Source organism: Embiotoca jacksoni, unplaced genomic scaffold (assembly GCF_022577435.1).
Source record: "Embiotoca jacksoni isolate LCO1_2020_lvr unplaced genomic scaffold, fEmbJac1.0.p SCAF_18, whole genome shotgun sequence".
NCBI classification, from domain to species: domain Eukaryota; kingdom Metazoa; phylum Chordata; class Actinopteri; family Embiotocidae; genus Embiotoca; species Embiotoca jacksoni.
The window spans coordinates 1,937,846-1,958,476 of record NW_027185318.1 but is presented as its reverse complement, the minus strand read 5'-3'; the positions used below and the strand labels follow the sequence as shown (position 1 = coordinate 1,958,476).

The 20,631-nt window shown below is 43.1% G+C and overlaps 1 protein-coding gene across 1 annotated transcript in view; it reads right to left on the bottom strand.

Annotated features, from left to right (window-relative positions):
• Positions 1–19,949, bottom strand: part of LOC138199794 (pleckstrin homology domain-containing family G member 3) — a gene marked incomplete at its 5' end in the record, with an annotated part of 30,167 nt that extends 10,218 nt beyond the window's left edge. Inside the window, 4 exons of the mRNA XM_069151997.1 lie at positions 1,140–1,240; positions 3,828–4,369; positions 14,561–14,622; positions 19,864–19,949. Coding sequence (XP_069008098.1) covers positions 1,140–1,240; positions 3,828–4,369; positions 14,561–14,622; positions 19,864–19,949 — 791 coding nt within the window. The remainder of the gene's footprint in view (positions 1–1,139; positions 1,241–3,827; positions 4,370–14,560; positions 14,623–19,863) is intronic.
• Between the last annotated feature and the right edge of the window lie 682 nt (positions 19,950–20,631).

Here is a 20,631-nt window from a genome sequence, read left to right as displayed (position 1 = left end):
CGCAACACGTGAAAATGTGAGTCGAACGCAAAACAAATCACAAAGCATTTCAAACATTAGATCAAAGACGAGGTGGATTGACTGAAACCAGCCACAAGCAAATGTGTCAGCACATGAGAAAAGTGTATTATTATGAACACTGTCCAGATTTGTTCAGATTGCAAGAATGCTCGTTCAGCAATATTTACAGCCGAGAGGGTTAAGTGGTACCAAGAAACACAAACTCGTGGATGAAAGCAGTAAGCTTGTATTACAGCAAAGTAAATAAGTTCCACACAGACACATACTTTGAAAAAAGAAGTACATTTCTGTACATTTCTTTTGCAACAATAATCTGGTTTCCTCTGAGCAGCTTCTTTCAAGTTAGCACAACATGTGGCACCTGCTCACCAGCTGATACGAGGATTTCTCCACATAGACAATAGTGTAATAAAACCAATATCATTATTTGCATTGTGAAATGAAATCCTGTAACAAGAGGAAGAGCCTCGTCTCTGAAAAAACAGCCCTTTGAATCCAAACTCCCCATTTCTCTCTCATTGCAGTACAGCTGGTTAGGACGTCATTAAAAAGTAATAACAAACGTTATCTTTGCCAGCAGTGCTTCGTTGCTGTATGATAGCCTCGGCATTACCAGGGAGGCTCCTCACAATGACAGGACAGGAATGTTAATGTGTGTTTTGGCAAGCAGGGCGGTCGGCAACGAGCTCCTGCTGACATAAAATGATGAAATGTAAAGCCAGCTGCGCCGCAGTTTCCATGACTTTGAGATATAGTATTTACAAAACTGTCTTCACTACGATGTGAAGTATTCCTTTGTTTCTCACTGCATCCGCTTTGAGACACTCAACAAGGAATTAGCAGCAAGTGACGTAAGAGCAGTTAAGCATCCTCCATCCTTAAGTTTCCTGAGATGCTCCATTATCCAGCAGCTTCAAGAGATTGCACAGAGAAGTTCTTACACCAACTGATCACAGCCTCTTCTGCTCTGCTACGAATCGAAGTCGCTTCAATGATAACGAACACGTTTTTGTTGTCGTTTTTGAAAAAAAAAATCTTAAAAACATAAAAGACATTCAGAATATACATTAGGTTAATAATTGAGGCACGTGTCTCTGCATTTACGGGGGTTGATTTACCTGTTGAACTCGTAGATGTCCTCTATGTTTCCAAAAAGAGCGCAGACTTGCTCCGGCCTTATTGGAAGGTTGCCCAGATCAATAATGTGTGCCAAATAGTCCTGGGAAAAAAAACAGCAAAGAAATGGAGTTATACTTAAAATCTCATACTGAAATAACATGTTAGGTAACATGTTAATGGTCAAGCATCTCACACATTTCCAAATTCCTACCAGCAGAGGGAGCATGTATGGAGTATCAGTTTTTTTGCATGAATCATTCTTTGATCATCTGCCCTGAGTCATGTGTTTTCACATGACATTTGATTTGTCCAGCTGATTGTTACAGTCCTGTAATAACATGTCATCTAATGTACGTGACAAGACAGGTGTTGCATCATGATTTCAGGACTTTTCTGTGGTGTAAAAAAAAAAAAAAAAAAAAAAAAAAGCAGGATCATCAATTCATAATTGGTTCTGAAATGCCTAAAGGATCCTTTTAAGGAGTTGTTCCACAGAGTAGAAAACAGTGTGAGAGTACCCAGACTGGAAACATCAGCACAGTCTGCTCTCCTCCCAAAGCCCGGCTCCCCTCGGACCCTCAGGAGTATTCAGAAGTAGATAAAAAATATCTTGAAGCAACAAAGACAAATATCAACATCTGGATGACAACCTTCTCTTCTGGTCAATTACACACTTATGTGGCACACAAACAACTCAGAGGAGTCATTTAACGAGACAAAAACAGGCACGCCAGCAGCAAGTAAATAAATAGCAAACGAGTAAACAGCCTGCACACGCACGCAGATCCCCAGATGATGAGGCACACACACACACACACACACACACACACACACACACACACACACAGATTAGGAGTGCAGTCATCCCATCACACTGCTGAATGAACTGCGGTGCAGCCGGAGCAGAAGGGCGTCTCTCAGTCTCCTTTAGAACAACTCACCACTCGTGTTACACTGAACACGCGTGATCTTTGTCATGCCGAGAGTTTTAATCCAGTGTTTGGTGTCATGTAGTTTATAGTGTTACAACCTGTTTGTTTTGTTTTTTTTAATCATAGAACAGGCAGACGGTTTTTGACCTCATTATAATGTTATGGATTCAATAAAACATTTTTATCAAGAGTTAAACAAACCAACTACATCCTTGTTTGAACAGCGTTGAGCGCGGTTGTTGTGGGCGTGTCCGGGCCAGGTGTTGGGCATGTATATCGGCATGTGAAACCAGCTGGGGTCAAACGGCTGTTCTCAAGGCTTGATCCCGTGGACAGACACCCCCACAGAGAGCAGGAGCTTTAACAGAGAGTGAGTGATAAACTAGATCTAAAAAAAAATAAGGATGGACATGTCTCACAGCTGCTCAAAAGTTCAGTGCAAGTGTCAATTGGAAGCTTTGGATTGCTTTGCTAAAGAAACAATGTCAAAATGAAGGAAGAGTTTCACACACCGCCGTCAGATCCCCGGCTTGGTGTGAAATTAAAGTAAGCTGCAAGGAATCAAAATGAATGAAGCCATGCTGTAATCATAAAAGGATTGAGAATACATCTGTACTCGGCCGTGTTCCCACACTACAGTCTATGGAAAACCTTTCATCCGTGTTATTTCTACAGTTGGTGTAACGATGGAGGTGTTTGTGTTGGCTGGGACGGCCGGAGAGCTCGGGCTCGGCTGGAGCTTGCAGCAGGGGTCTGTGTGACCGGGTCCAGACCAGCCTGGGCTGCTGCTGCTCCTGTCAACTGACATAGTTCGAAGTCTTGGAAGTGTTTGTCAGGAGCAAGTCGTTATTTAAGCTGCAACGGGGGCAGCGCTCCCCCCCCACGGCATATGCTAGACGCCAGCACAGTCTGAGACAAGGTGAGGAGAGGTGCTCGCTGGATCGCTGCCAGTCCGTCTCAGAAATGCCTCACGTGTTAAAGCCATTACCATCAGTGCAGTGACTGCTTCTGTTCTTTGTAAGGAAAGCTTGAAGGTTTCTTTGTCTGGAAGTTGTTTCTGGACTACAAAAGGTTAAAAAAAAAATTTTTAAAAAGTGATAAGAAATAAGTGGTCTCTTCGGTCGTAACATCCTGTACAAAACCTGCACCGTGCAGCTTTTTGACAGCAGGCATGAGCACCGTCCAGTTGCAGGCTACAGACTGTAAACTTTCACTGCACTGTAAATATGCAGTATAGTTTACACAAAACACTCCAACCAGATCATAAACTGCTCGACAAGTTTCATCTCTACGGACTAGAAATCTCGAAACAAAGCACGCAATTGCCAGATGTCCAGCTTTCTTTGCTGTTGGCCTGCTGATTTGTTTAGAAAGCAGGAAAACCTGAATGGATCCTGGTAGAGAAAAATATAAATCCACTGGATGTTTTACAAGTACCGGACTCATTTTTAGCCAAAAACCAGCTGCTTGAAACACAGTAGACATTATTTGCTCTCGACAGCCATCGAGGTAAAATTTCCCTATTTTGGCTCCTGGCTGTCCAGGTTCAGTAAATCACCTCTAACGAGAGCTGCAGACGTGAAGTCATAGCCGTACGTTAATCCAAATCAAATACGTGTTTTAAATACACAGAGCACTGATGATTTACTCGCTATAATGTAAAATGTTTGGCACAAAGTGAATGCTTGGCTGAAAGTAAAACAAAACACTAACTGTAATGGAAAATTCAGCTTCATAACCCGGACATCGACTCACCTCCACGATGCTGCGCAGGTCCTTCACGTACATGCGTTCCGTCTCTATGATCTCCATGACAACACGATCCACATAGGTCAGTTTAGGATTGGGCGCCATGGTGACCGTGACGACAGGCGATGCAGGGATATGAGGTATTTCCCCCGTTGCTCTCCTGTCGGCTGCGGCGTTGTTGTTGTTCCACTGGTGGCTGATCACCGTCGGCTGCAGAGGTTCCTGCCAGCGGCCCCGTGAACCTCCGACGGTGGGACTCCGGTTCCCGGCCCGCTCCCGGCTGCCCTCTGCGGGGCTCAGTTCCAAGTCTATGTCCTCCTCGCTCGGTATGGGCGGTGTGGCGGAGGAACGAAGGGCCGCCGTGCTGCCAAAAAGGCTTCGGCTATCGCGGGATGAACCGGAGGACAGGGTGGACACCAGGCTCACCGGACGGTCACTCTCTCCATCCAGTGGCTCCACACACACCTGGCTGTAACAGTCTGGGCCCGAATCAACGTTGTCCCGGCCATGTTCAGTGGTGGAGAGGGGCGAGGACAGCTGAGGACATTCTGGGACAGGTGAGAGGAACACAGACAGAAAACAGGTGTCAGTATCTGAAAATGAGTGTGAACAGTTTACTGTAGATTTTTGGTTGAGTATATCTTCAAAACATTTGATTGGAAATGAACGTGATGGAGTGTGATGTCCGTGAAGGTTCTTAGTGACTCACGTAACATAACGTTTATCAAAAAGCAACAAGACTTCTTCTAGTTTCTTCAAGATTTTTCCTCTCAACCGAAAGACTTCTTCAGCTCTGAAGGAGTTCTGGGAACTGAAGACACTTTTTGGAGGCTTCTTGAAGTCGAGTTGCCTTTTGAATAAAGTTCAATGACTGATAGTGTATGATGTTAATTTAATGCTGATTTTAGGCAAAACCAAATCATATCCATGTAGATCATTTTATACCTGGCAGCTGCCCTGTAACCAAACTTTTACTGATGGCTTCTGTGTAGTGTTTAAGGTACTTTGATTAGTTAAAAGGAATCTGCTGAAAGTAAATATCACAGCTTCACATTGCATATTTATTGTTATAATTTGTTATTTTCTCAGATATGCAGCTCTTTAGGGCAAAACAACTCCAAGCAGCGATGAAAGAAAAACTGTTATGCAGTTCTATTACATTTTTATCATCATCAGTAGACTTTTGAAGGCAAGTTTCTGGAGTTAGCATGAAGTATTTAGATGCAAAAAGCTGTCAGTACATTGCCTTAAACAGTATGTTCTCTTGCCAAGTAAATAAATAACAACATGGTTTCAAAAACATCACAGCAACTTAAGCTAAATAGAGTTCTAGAAATGTTGTAGTTACACTGAACAGACGACCATCTAAGAATCATTTAAAGACAGCTCAGAGCGCCGTGTTTCTGCCCCCGGACTAATAAGCAGGGAAGCAGCTTATAGTAAAAGGCCTCCCTCAAATCATTACTGACATGGCCTAATTGCAACACAGCATATTATATGAACAACGCTCTCACTCTCTTGACTACTGAAGGCTGAAGCTTGGAAAAACAGAGAGAGAGGGGGAAAACAGATGAGAAGGGGAAAAAAAATGGGCAAAGGGAGCAGGGGCTTTGTTTATGTGTCTTTATGGAGCTATGTCTGAATTTAAGAGAAATGGAATCCATATTCAGTTTCACATCCTTCCTGGCCAGATGGGGAATTTTCCTCACAAATGTTTCCTAAATATATGAAGTCATGGCGGTGTGAGACGGGAGCACTGAACGGCCACGCTGCAGAAAGCTCCATTTCCTTAAATATTTAGAGGGCAAAGAGATCAAAACCATTTGGCACGGGTAAAGAAATGGAGCTTTGTCAAGTAATTTGACTTTTTTGACAAAAGAAAAACTCCATCATTAAGAAAATCATGAAGTAAAATGTCTCTGGTAACTGATATTGCCAAGTGGGGATGGAGAGCATGATTTGATGTTGATGGCACACAGATGTAGCTGATGTCAAGAGACTGAAATACACACGAGTGTCGACAAGCTTTCAACCTAAACATCTTCATCATCAGATGTACATCATCAGTCAGCAGCCCACAGCTGGAACACAAAACGGATGTTGTCGAGTCGAATGTATTTCATCAGTCTGCAACCACGCTGATTCACCTTTAATACATTTGGTAACTTGTCCTATCTGCGATACACAGAACATAAAACCCTCCATGGTTCTCCTTGAACAAGCCAAACATTTCATATAAGAGCATGGGAAATGGCCAAAGCTAGTGATTTATAAAGGCTTTAAAAAAAAAAGTGGGATGTGCAGCTGGATGATGGGCTTCACATGAAAAGTCTAACTGCCTTTCAGTTTGTTCAAACACACACACACACACACACACACACACACACACACACACACACACACACCTCTTGGCATCCTGAAACTTTCCATGAGTCAGTACTGAGCTCACGGTGTTCGCGCTACTCTACTTGCTCCACAGTCCACACCAAACCTTCCCGACAGCACAGTTCCCATGCAAAACCTCACTGGGAGAAACAGATGAGCTGGCAAGCAGCAGCTGACCGCTAGAGAAAGCTCTGTTTACGCTCCGTGACAAATCACAGGGTTGATGGTGTAAAGGGGGTGTAGCGGTGAGCTATTACACTCACTACACCACGATGAATTACAACGAGGCTTCCTCTGCTGCTTCTGTCTCTTTTGGTTTTGAGCTTTGCTGCGTCTGGCATGTGAAACTCCCTTCCTCTTTCCATCTCTTCCTCCCACCCAACATCCCTCTATAATAACACTGCAGACTGCAGCCAGTTTAAAAGGAGGAAGAGGAGCAGCACAGTGTGAACACGGAACAGCCCAAAATCAAAACCAGACTTCCACATCCTCCTCGTTGAGATAGCATCACACTGAATCTTTACCGACATCTCCTTCTACACAAGCAAGTGACAAAACAAGATGTGCATGACTGAACTAAAACGTAAACACCGGGGTTGAGGGATTCCTCTTGGGCTTATCTGAAGACGGGAACACACACTTGACTTCAGGACCAGATCAAATTGAATTGACCACTTCAGATACGGACTGAACATGCAGGAACTATCTGTTGCTGATACCACGCTTCACGTGTTCTGGGGAGAAAACGGCACCGGCGGACCGAGCGCAGCCGATGTTGCAACAAACTGTGCAGAGGAATGCAAATGATCTAATACACAGTGCTAAATAAAAAGCAACCATGCCCATACAGACAGTATAAAAGCAGAGTGTCTGGTCTTGCTTGGTGCCGCAGCGTCTCTTCAGCATATGCAAATATATATTACTGATCTCTGGGGGATCTGGAGCCGCAGTGGCAAAGCTCATTACTGTACCACTCTGCTGTCAGATGTGGAAAGCTGTGAAGTGTCTAGTGTGAACCCTCGCCCTTCAAAAACATACAGACTACTTCACGTTGTTTTCTACAGAGAGAATTTGTGTGTTCTTTCTTGCGGTTATCTCACATTCATTATGATCAAAATACACTTATATTGTGCATTTCTGTGTTCCGGCTGTGTCCTGGTTTGTTTGCCTTTATTAGTCGTATTGTTTCTGGTGCCTCTTTAATGTTGACAGCTGTTGGTTTGATGGTTAATAGTGGAAATATACATACATGTACTGAACAAAAATCAATTGTCAGACGCAAGCAATTTGCCCTTCAGCAATATCCAAAATAAACACATGTTCTGACTGCTTTAAGGAAATTTGTCACAATTAACTTTATTGGTATTAAAAATGGTTCTTGGAATTGATATTTTAAAGCCCTTGTGAAAAGCATTTTTTTTGGCAATAGGTGCAGCGAACGGTCTATAAAAAGAAACTACCATGACGGGTTAGTGGGCAGCGCGTCCTGGTTTAAACCATCTGTTTTCAACACAGCTAACCTACTAATTGGCTAAAGAAGTCAAAGATTACATCCGCACACAAAACACACTTTTTGTTAAGTGATTTTGCAGGTGACGGCTAATATTCAAACACTTGAGGCAGCACTGAATGGCGCATAGATCACAGCAGCTAAATAATAGCTTGTATATCATCGAGGGAATTACAATAGAGAAGTATCATGTGCAGGTTAAGGTCCAATAGGAGTATTGCACACATTCACAACATCTGCCATGATGACATACTTGACACATGAGTGAAGGTTTTTACTTTATACCCACAGACTTTAAAACGTATCACAACCCTGATAAAATATAATTTGTAGGAATACTTGCATTTATTTAGAAATAAATTCTCCTGCTTCTCCCTTTAAAACATCTCAGTGGGTCGACATGTTAAATCATACTTTACACAGAATGGTGTTACACAATGTTAAATATATGGGCCAGAAAAAAAAAAAAAAAAATCTGTATCAGGCAAGCCAAGAATGGGATTTTCATATTCACACACCACAATTTCACAAAGTATTATAGCTCAGCTAAACACAACACCCTCCTTTGTTTCAGCCCTGAATCAACTGTTAACGCAGACATAACCATTAACCAAGTCAAGGCTGGCCAGATGTTTTCACCGACAGCCTCCTAACCTTAAAAAACTCACAACATTTTTGCAAAATCCATTCGGTCTGAGCGGAGAGACCGTGAGGTCCTTAATGAGCTTCGTCAGGTCAGACAGATTTCTAATGTTGTTGTTAAAAGCAAAAATAGTTGGAATTCCAATCAGCCAAACCCTCATTGTAACTCTTTAAATTCCAGTTTCCTGACTGTTAAGCCGAGGTTAACATTTACAGACAAAGGTGTGTTGATGCTACAAGCATGACCTCGCTTCTCTTTTGTGCCTCCCTCAGTCCAAATCCCCTCGACTGGACTCTTCAGTTGCAGTTCCGCTGTACGTGAATACAAGCTTTAACCAATAAAGTAAAGGTATTTTGAATGGGAGAAAACACTGAATATCACGGGACCTTAACGTGATGACAAACAAGTGATTGTGAGGAATATGATTTAGGGTTTGATGCCTCAGTCTGTTTAATCACTGAAAGCAGACAGATGTTCACCTGCAGATGGATGAATCAGTCTCGAGCCACTAATGTAAAGTCACCACTTGTTTCCACTTCAGGCAGTTAACAATGCAGACGGTTCATAAACGCGCCCGGCTCTGACGTCATGGTTGTATGATTGACATGCAGCGCCGAACAGAGTCGTGGAAGAGTTGAATAGAAACACTGAAATGAATACCTCAGCACCTGGTTATTAACTTTTCTAAAAGGCTCCTCTTTCATGTACGATCTCAATCCGTCTGAAATTCTCTCGCTTGCGTAAAAACTGTTTTTACATTCTTGGTCAATGACAGACACACCTAAGAAACATTCACATCACATGTCGGTAATTTCTTCTCATATCAATTCCTCCACCGAGAACAAAATAAGATGCATCATGCAGGTGTGACGTTAGTTAGAAGTTGCATAACCCTGTGATGATGCGAGTCTAATTTTCCTCATCCTTTCACGGAAACTCGCCTCTTTGTAAATCCTACCCAGGAAAAACCTCCGGGAGAAAACCTGTCTCTGTGCCAACGGCAGCTTTAAGGTCTTTGTAAACGGTAGATTGCGTAACACAATGCTCAACTTACGAGTATTTGGAAACCATCGAGACACAAACAACTGTAATAACAATGTTAGCAAAGATTATAGTGTAGCTTCCAAACTGCACCATGAAAAATATTACAAGCATCAACAACAGATAATAACCATCTTAGTCAGCTTATATTAATTATATGTTTGAATAATCTTTATGAAGCAAAATTCCCTACAAATACACAGATTTTCTTTTTTTTTTTACTCCATACCTGTTTAAATGCGTCGATCTTTGCGCACCTTAATGAAGGACGGGATGTGATGTGTCCGATAAACCAAGATAAAGAGAAGATCTCTTTTTCCCAGCTCCTCTCCAATCCCTCCAACTCCTGTGACGAGGCTTTTATTATGATGAATGATGAGTGTTCTCCTTTCAGTTAAAAATGAGCTGTTTCCACAAACAGACACACCTGTATGACTATTTCTGATGAACCTACAAGGACCCAAAGTCTAACTTCATTCTAAATTTATGTCTGAGTCAGAGCTGATGCTGAAGTTCCTCATGTGCTACCTTGTCTGGCTTGTGGCCTTTTGTTTTCTACGCAAATCAGGAGCAAAGAAACAGGAACAGCACTGGCTATATTTACGTTCAGCATGCAAATGGTTATCTGAATGCTAAAAGAGCACCAAACATTAAAAAGCACCTTTCTCGTCCTACTGGAAAAATATATAACTTATAACAGAAAAACTCTGAAGCACCCTGGAATCTTTTACTATTTGCAACCTGTGGCCAGTCTCTCGTTTGCTTTGATTGCTTGGCATTTTTCTGAGGGTTGAAAATGAACAATAGGAGCATGTCAGAGACAGAACATCTCCCAGAACAGACAAGCTGCTGCCTGCTCACTTATTAACCCTCACACAGCCGCTCCTGCTTGATTCATACTGACTCATGTAGGATGATGGATCTGAATCACATCTGAAGCATGGAGTAATACTTTTTGAGAATACAAGTACATGATCAGGGATGATAAAACTGAAATGTTGATAATGAAAGTGCATCGTTTCATCACGTTGATTCGTCTGTTACGATAATTCCTTGTTTTTTAAGTGCCTGGCACAGGCAGCTTCATACTTTTTTTATTTTTACAAATGCTGCTAACTTGTGGTGCATCTACACTAACTGAAATCTCCTCAGTAGAGTTGCCAACTTTTCTTGCAACATACAACTGTTTTTCTTGACAAAAATCATAGTATCAAGCACATTTTTGCTGTCTTTTCACCTGTTTATCTTTATTGTGCCCGTTCAGAGTAACAGTTTTGTGATTGCCACTCACCACAAAGACAAAATATTACCTACTTTATGAAAGCATGTAACAAGATGAAAATCCGAGTTCCTAATTGGCCTGATTAGTGTGTTCGCTCTCAAGTAAGGAAAAGATAACAACACCAGCTTCAAACCAACTCTTGAGGCGACCGCTAATCTGCAAAGGTTGTGACCTTTTTTTTTTTTCCTTTACGGGATAAAGAGGGAATCACGTTTTGCTCTACATCTTAATAAAGCGCTTCCGCCCCTCAAGATCCACTCTGAACTTCCTTTTTCAACACCCCTTCACAACTTCTGGCAATCAGCTGCTCCCCTGGTTGCTGTTGGGAGACGGGGAGGTAGTCTTGGACTGATCCTCTTGGGAAAAACTCCTCCCTACCTGGCAACGGTGAATGGCTGCTCCTCGGGAGGGCGAGAGGCGTGACCATGAAGGGAGCCTCAGAGGATTAGTCTTCACAGACCATTATCAAACAGCATGAGTCACAACACTGCTGATTAGACACTGAAACCGATGGCCTGGATTGATTTTTTTTGTTCCTTGATGGTCGGAAGAATTTAGGTTTTTCTGCTTCATACATGTACAAGATGGTTTAATGTACACCTGCATTTGGCCTCACATGGAGTTTTTAATGCCGTGTTAATAATTAGCCTGAAGGTCGGTAAATAAACCGCGCTGAAAACACACAAACTGAACCTGCATTCTTCACCGATAGTCAAGGTCAAAATATGTTAATAGAAAGTTTAAGGGGAATTCTGGTGTTTAAAAGTAAAACTAATCTGTGTGTCGTCGACAAATTCCACTCATGCATCGAGTGTAGTTAAAAAAAAAAAGAACAAGAAACTTCTGTAAACCTTAAAGCTGTTGGAGGTGCACTTGGAGAAAATGATGGTATAAAAAAGAAAGCTATCGTTGCACAATATTACTGTTATCTAATAGTCTTATAGAAAAGTTATTATGAAATGAAATGATTATCCTTTTTTCAGCTGTATAATATGAAAACCGGGGAAGAGGAAGGACAAAAATCCCTTCCTCAGCATTAAAGTGATATGTTTCAGAGGGGGAGATTTATCAAAGTACCAAAAGGACAAAACTCCTCAAAAAGCTCAAATTTAATCCTCTAAAACTCCCCTGTGTTTGACCCAGGCTCTTAAAGGCTCCAACCGTGCCAGCTGACCTCAGTGCATAGGCATGTGATGACCCACTTAGGAAACTCCTTCATCAACAAGCCCCCCCTCCAAGAGCTTTTCAGGCACTCGCCTGTCCAGCGAACCCTGGATTTATTCAAAACTCACATTTCCTCCGGGCAACACACACTTTTGGGCCCCGTGGTGCGAATCCATCGTAAACTTTACCACCAATCTGACAGTCTACAAGCAAACTGCTGTCCCGTTAGCGTCTCTGTGCAGAATCCACACAAGTTGATGGCCTGACAGCTGTGTGAAGGGTAGAAGTTCAGGGAGGAACATCTCATGTACTCCGCATCGAGCTGTTTATCACATGCAGCGTTACAGAGGGCGTGGTGGTGTTTTTCTTAATAAAACTTACTGTACTTTGCTGTCAGATGAAGAATCTCTGATATCTCATTCCATCTGTCTTTGTGTAAAGTGCTGAATACAGCAGCGAACAAACACTCTTTTCTTACGTTCTTATAAATCACAAAAGAGAGCATTAATTACATAAACAATCTTTTCCAATAACATATCATTAAAATTACCAGAGCATTATTATGGCTCAGCAGCATGTCTGCAGTGTAATTAGAATATCAATTATATGCAATTCACAGCATACTGGCTTTCAAAACATCCACTGGATGTTAGGTGTTGTAGAGGAAGTTAATAAAGAGTTTTATAGATTCAAATGAGTTTCGAAGAGGCCGTCTAACTGGATCAAGCAAAGCGGAGAGCCTGTAACTAATGTGGGTAATCCACCGGAAGAGCTCAATACAAGGAATGCTATTGTGAGAAGCTGTAAAATGATTTACATTGAAATAAATTCTTTTGAACGGAGGAGGGGAGTTCGAGTCAAACAATGAATTGAAATACGGTGAATGCAGGGCTCTATAAATTCAGTTATAACAGCATCTATGTGATGAATTTACATAAACCTATGCAACACTAGTACAGTTTTGCAGGTGTGCAGGACATGGGGCGCATCAGGACTTTAAATCTTTGCAGAACAGGAGCTGCTGCAGGCTCACCTGAGGCTGCCACTGATTAACGCTACAGGCAATGAGGCAGAGAAAGACTTCCGGTCCAGGAGCTCCATTAACAAACCCACTCAGAGATGCACCCATCCCTGCCATCATCCATCTATGTCCACAACCCTATGCCCACTGGTCTGGAAAAGCTGCAGTGAATGGAGATGATCCGTCCGTCCCCCCAGAACCCCTTTAAAGCTGTACATTCTGCACATACAGCTACATTCCTGCTTGGGGGTTAAGTGTGTCAGAGGGAGCCCTTATCTTTGAGAGAGCTGTTTCATGCAGCCTCAGGTCAGTCAATGCCTGGCTGAGTCACCGTCATCGGATTGACAGCCTAGACATACATTTGTGTAGAATATATTTCACATGTGGCCTGCAGGCATTATAACGAGGCTGCGCCACGGCGATGAAAGTTTAACTTTGATGGAGCTTATGAAGGGTCCTACATGGTTTCCTGTCATCCAGTTTGTTCTGGGAAAAGAGTTAAAGTGCAGAACAAAGAAAAATTATTTCAACAGCTGAAAAGTAAATGTAGGCAGAACTTGGCCCATCAACACAGCTTTGACCCTTTAGAGGAAAAGGATCTGGCTGGTAGCCACAACCGTTTTATTGTTTACCCTGACAAGACAGGGGGGGCTTCCTTTCACCACGGGCATTCCTCCTGCCTGTTAACCACATCCAATCATCAGCTCACACATTACCAGCAGCCCTGTCTCTTAATTATCATCCATCCATCCACAGCAGGGGGAGTCCGGTCAGTCACACGTTAACTCCAGCTGCTTCATAAATGAATCAGTGTGAAAATGTTTCAACTGCAAGCGGGCGTTCTGTCATTGCCAAAATGATTTTGTACTCGACATCACAGCTGAAAAATGGGCAGTGGGAACGTGCAGTAGGTGCAGAGTGGCCTTTTGAGGAAATAGAGACGCAAATTTTCATGAGGACGGCACACGTCTCCCGAGCCAAAAGCCTGTTCTCGCCAACACCGAACCAAAGGGCCGGTCGCGGGGGAAAAAGGCAACCATTGACACATCGGTATTCTTCAGCCAAAGTGGAAGCCCAGAGCCAAATGTGCTCAGTAGGGAGGAGAAGAGGCGGCGGAGGGTTGAGGGACGGAGCAGGCAAACAGATACAAAGAGGCCCTGTGTCAGTGCCGTGGTTCTGCGACAGAAGATAATGAACACTAAAATAATATGTAATTTGAGTGGCCCCCAGCATACAAGGTCAGCACCGCTGCCGAGACGAGCCATCTTGGCTGTCTGTGATTCCGACACATTCTGGTTTGATGTGCGAGTTGCTCCGGGGTTTCAGCTGCATGAAGGGGGTTGGCTGAAGTCCACAGCCACACAAAGAGCCTCTCTGCTGGCCGGGCGGGACTGTAGGAGGGGAGCTCATTGCTCTCTCGGCTCTGCCTCTACATTTCCTCTATTCTTCCATTTCCAGCATTTTTCCATTCACCTCTGCTGTACTTCTCTGTTATGTTAGCACATAGTCCCACATGAGTAACCAGATATTCCAGTAGCAATGAGCAGATTTATCAAAACTGCATATCAAAATACTGCTCAGCTCACAGACAGCAATTAAAGAGAGTCTTCATAAGATAAGATATAGCTTTATTAATGCTGAAGGAAGTTTTTGATCATTCTAGGTCATTTCAAATATACTGGACTGATCTTACCTTCCCCCATCGGGCCCTGGTGGAGAGCAGAGTGGGACCCCTCTGGCATGGCACGCAAGCCTCTGGAGTTGACAAAAAAAAAAAACCACGAGGGGTCAGGACTTACAGTAAATATAGCGGGGCAATGTTTATCACTTTCAGTGGGATGAGTTCCTCAGGCTCGGTTTCTCTCCGGAGCAGACAGAGTCTATTCACATCTTATAGAAAAGGGAAATTCTTCCAATTCCTCTGCTGGCAGCTGGCTCACGCCGGCCACTCGGTAACGCAGAGCGAAGACGGGGTTGAGGTATGTAAAGGCAACCGTGATATGAACTGATGCTAATCATTACAGGAAGGACAGGCGCGTGTCCAACTTCACATGAATAGACACTCGAGAGACTTGGCAGCTACTAAGTAAACGTTAAACGATTTGACTGTCGCTGTGACGACCATTTGAGTAACGCCAATTATTAGTATCATCATAAAAGGGCTTTTTAAAGTGCTTTGTTAAACTGTTATAAATGTGAAAGCATGCTACATGAAAACTTATTTAAGAATAAAAAAGGTGAAGCCATCACAAATAAACACATTTTATCTAAACCTACTTTGTTTAGGAATTTGTTTATCATCCATGCCACACCACAACAAGCTTCTCATTCCCAGTAAAACCATCCGGTGAGATTACAGCTTCACTCCTGGTGACATGTATTTTCCTAATCCCTCATGCCAGGCGGTGGTGTTCGTAATGATGAGCCACTGCGCTGTCAGTTTCTCACATCACTGCCTCTCTCGTCTCCTTACAGCAAATTAACACAGCGCATGAGAACTCGTCTCCCTGTGATTCCTGGTGAGCCTGCGGCCTTTTAAACATCACATTCTTGGGCCAGCTAGATCAGGGGAGCAGGAATTCTTCAGGGATTAGGACGGGCATTGTTCCTTAGTGCATCTGCTGGCCACTGTGCCGAGCTGACAGCCGAGCCAGCCGAGGCCAAACCGAGCTCGCTGCCAGGAGGTTCGCCAATTAAGATGTGCAGGAATGCAAAGAGAAAAGTCAAAGAGCCTGAGCTGCACATCGAGATCACTGATTCACTGTAGGTTTTACAGTTTTACAATATTTCATTGATTTCCAATGGGACGTGGTAAATAGAGCAACAAATCTAAAACGATTGTAGCCGCAAAGCAAAGTTGTAAACAAGTTATTCAGAAAAAAAAAAAAGAGCTTTGCAGTAAAGTAAGTAACAAAGTTTGTTATACCTAATGGAACATATTCAGAATAGAGATTTAATTATGTTCAATTAAAAAAATATATCACAAATTTGCAAAGGACAAAATACTTTGTTCTCGTGTGACATTGTTGACGTGTAATTTTTGTGACAATGAAAGATGATATTAAGTAGATTTCTGGGCAACGACCAGAGTGTGTGTGTGTGTGTGTGTGTGTGTGTGTGTGTGTGTGTGTGTGTGTGTGTCTGTAAACTTTAACAAATGTTGTGATTAGAAATCAACCAGCCAACATCCACCTTTTTAATCCTTTGTGCCTCGAAGAAAATTGTTGCAGAGCAAAAGTGTAACAAACGCTGTAAAGACGGAGTTCTGCTGCGTCTCGTCTACGCAGCTCCGCTACAACGACATTGTTCAGGGCTGCAGCCTCTTCGCTCTCTGACCAATCAGGTTGAAGTGGTGGGTTAGTTTGGTTGACCTGCAGCGAAGGACTAACGTTGAAGGGTAGGCTTTGAATTTGTCTCAATGAACAGTGAAGCAATAAAACCCTCTGACAATACCACCTACTGTGACCTGTGAGCTGACCCTGTCTAATGAACGGACCAAAACTATGCTGATCTGTGTTTGGTCAACGAGAGGCTGGACGAGGAATAACGGCTTTAAAGCTACAGATGCACTGCAGACGTCTGGGTCTTCGACATGTTTTTCCAATGTCTTATCGGAGACTGCCGGCAGGTGTAGAAAGATGTTTTGGGTAGAGACGGTAAAAACAGGACGCGGTAACTCAGTCTAACCCACAATCTTAAAACATCTGGGCAGAACTCAAGAATCATAACTCGTTTATTTGCTGACAAGTGGCAATTCCAGATCCTTGTTTTCCTAGGGAGTGGGCACGGCCACATTTCAAGTCCTAAAGAAAACACTACATAGAAACGGACATTCATGGCATGCTGACCACCTGTGCTTGAACTAGCTGCAATTTCACACAAATGGAGAGCATTTCGTTCCCACAGCTGATGACTGCATTACCCGCAGCATGAACCTCCCGCATGGGAATTTGCTAAACTTGCACCTTAATTGAAGACAGATGCCACGAGAGCCAGTCTGATAGTCATTAAAAGAAAGACCTGCAATGGATCATTTCTTCAGATGGGCAGATAAACTTTCTTGTTCCTCTAATCGACGGGCTTTACGCTGATCCAGGCAGTCAAAGCCTGAATTCCTTTCTTTAAAACAAAACAAACAGATGATTAAGGGGAGCAGATGCTGGCCATGATAGAGCACTCATGTAAATACAGAGGAAATATATACAGAGTCATCACCATGAATATGTTAAAAGCCTCACTCGGATCTTAGGCTTGACATGTTCTGTGAAATGGGTCCTCGGGGGGTGATGACTATCTGGAGCATTTTTCACTATTGACAGTCTGTGTTGAGAGAAGTGAAACCAATGAGCATGTCTAGAGAGGAAGCCGAAGGAAAACAGGACTCCACTTGGGGAAACATGCCACTTTCTCTGTCTCATGAGGAATGCTTACATAATGTTCAATCAGAAAAATCCGCACTGAAAACCAAGATTCTTGCCAATCAATTGACTTTAACCGTAATGATGGTAAACAGCATCCAAAGAAAACCATCCAATGGTAGCTGTCAGATGATGTACTCAAGGTTATATACAGGTTGGGTCCAGCATCTGAAGCCATGAAAGAACTTAATCAGCCTTTTGGGCAACAACTAAAAACACAAATTAATTTCCACCGGTGTGGAACAAGTAATTAGGAGGAGAAACTAAAACTAGTGCTGAGAATTACTGCTGTACTTCTCTCTCACAGTCGGAGACCTACCGCATCACAACGTATAATGTGTCCAGCCCAACAAGGCCACATGGGAAACTGGAAGAACGACATATGCCCGCTGAGAAATCCTCACGGTGGGGCAGATTTCTGGAGGACACCATCAGTCAGGACGGATGTTTATATTTACAAATAAAAATCTAACCGGGTGTGGCTTTCAGAAATCCAGAGTCTAACTCAGACTCAGAGTCTTTATTATTTCAGCATTGGTGCCATGTTTATCTTGCATGACCTGTCTCTTACCCTCCCACCCCGACAGAAAATACCCCCTGAAAAACAGCCTTTCTGTTTAGTACCCTCTTTCCCACATTACTCTTGCAGTTTGTCCTCTGACACGCAGGCTGTAAGAGACGAACAGCTTTTCATTCACTGGAGAAAACAATGCAGCCTGATGGTTGCTCTTCAGCTCAATCAAATCCACAACCTCTACAAAAGGCGCTGCCCCAACCTTCCCAAAGACACAAATGAGCTTCTTAGTTTAGTCCACTGCATTTTTCAGTACGCTGCTTAGATGGGATCCATCCCATTGAACGCCCGCAGGGCACCGTGAGGAGTTTCGTCCATATGCTACACGTACACTCCAGCCAAAATAGCCCTTAATGGGAGAATAATCGTTCCCCACTGTGGTGAAAAAGGAGAATGGCACTTTTCACCCCCCCCACCAGTGACCGATGACCACAGATTGCATACCTGGCAAAGGAGGCTGGCAAGTGCCATCTTAATGGGAAAATCACAAATGAAGACTTCCAGTTCTTTGAAATTATAAACGGTAGACAACCAGAGGGTGAGTAGTCCTCCATAATGTCCTGCAGTGTTGGGAAGGCAGAGGACGGGACTGCTGGACAAAATTAGATGACAAGTCTTCAAATAGAATTGGACTGTGCCCATTTAAAGCTACATTACACATACATGTATATACACATATACATCTGCAGGCAAAAAGCTCCCTCGTGCCTTCATACTTGTCAATACTGCAGCGACTAAAACACAGAGTCAAACCTCCCTTGGGTGTCTGGAATGCAAAATCACATATGGCATTCACTCTCCGCTTTCAAACAAACACAATGTTGTTAGGTCTTGTTTAAAGTCAACCTTTAACTCTCAGTGTAATCCCAGCTATAACTTGTTAAAACTAGGCCTTAAGAGGCTCGTGAGCTGCCAGCTGTAACTGCAACTGCCCTTCAAACAAGCACTTGAAGCAACAAAGAAGGTGACTTGTGAAATCCTCGGATGCTTTATTTCCATAGATGAAACCACCCTCGTCCTCTGCACCTATCGCAGCTGCAGCATACCAAGACTGGAAGGAGGAATTCAGGGCCAACTCCGAGATCCAAGACACACTCGGGCAGTTTCCTGTCTGGAGGACCACCTAAAAGAAAAGAGTGCTGTTCATCGCACCGAGGCAACGTTTACCCGCAATGAAGTCGAGACGTTATTGTCTAAAAGGTCGAGTGAGGTCAAAGAAGCAGAAGATGGAACCTTTCAGGGGGTAATTGATTGATTTTGTCCTATTGTTCTTCAACAGCTGGTGGGGAGAGTCGTTGACCTATGAGCAGCCTGCATTTAAACCCGCGCTGTGTCTCAGTGGGGTGCTCATTAGAAAAAAAACAATTAGGGAAGAAGGGGGGGTGGAGGGAGGTGAAGGAGGGGGGGTGGTGGTGATGGGGGGGGGATGCAGGGAAAGAGGAAACGGTAAATGATTCAACAGCAGAATGAATATTAGTTTTCCTCACAAGATACCACAGTCATCAGAGCTAAAGTGGAAAATCTCTCAATGAAAAGAAAAAAAAAATCCCTCCGACTGCAGCAGCTGATCAAAGTTCACTCAACTGAGTGTTTTGCGTCAAAAACAAACAGGACTTATCGGACTGAAACTGCTGCTCGCTTCCGTCCAGACAGCCCGCAGCAGAAATACACCTCAAATGTGAAACCTGCCAGTAATGCAAAGTTAAAGACTCAATATGAGGAATGTGTCGATGGTTTGACAGATTTCAGAAGAAAAACTGACGCATGCGCATTTTTTTTGTAACCGTGACACTTTTAAGTATTATGTTTGGTTAAAAGTGAGTAATTGTTTTATGAAGTCAAGACGCGCTTTGACAAAAGACAATGACATGTGTTTCCAAGCAGCCCTGAAAAACACACAATAAAACCTCTGCAGGATGAAACGTCCAGTCTGAGAGAAGCTGGTCTAATCACACACAAAGTTTGCTGAGATTTAGTAAAAGTCATCAAAAGTAGTTCACGTACCGAATTCGCCAAATCTTTTGTTCCTTCCAACGACTAAAATCTCCGGTAAAACTTTTCTCTCTGGTTTCTCGGTGAAAACACTGATTTCAGTTTCTTTTCTTCACATGGTACATGCAGCTCGGACACACATCCCCGCGTCCGACAACCAAACACTGCTGCTGCATCTTTGAAGAAGAGCAAAGAACTGATGCCGCCTTCACTGCCTGTGGGAGTTATAGCAACCGAGAACTGGCAGTGAACGCCACAAAAATTGTGAATCTCATTTGGTACCTGTCGACCTTCACTCCTGTTGGTAGAAATTGTGTATTTCACACAAACCCGCTACTTTACCATCTAAGTGAATTAACACATCATCATCACCATCATCATCATCATCACCATCATCATCATCACATACTTCTGCTGTTGTGTTGTTTTGTTCACATTTGTCACTTCTCAATAACAACAAATATTTAAAAAAAAAACTATCTCAAAGTAAATAAGTTGGCATGACTTTACATTTTAGAAGAAGTTTTCTTTTGAGACAAACAACAACAAAGAAATGTCTGAAGGTCGCTCGTCTTTACAGTTTCACATTTACAAGAAGGACTTGAACGCAACCAAGGAACGCCTGTTTTTGACATGCCAACTGCGTGGTGGGTGTCAGTGTTCCCACATCGTAACATCTGGGCTGCATAGTTTGGTCATTTCTTTCAGTATAAGATCGTTTTACACAAACAAAAGTTGGAGGCTTTCCCATTAAAGTATCTTTACTTGCGCTCACGTGCA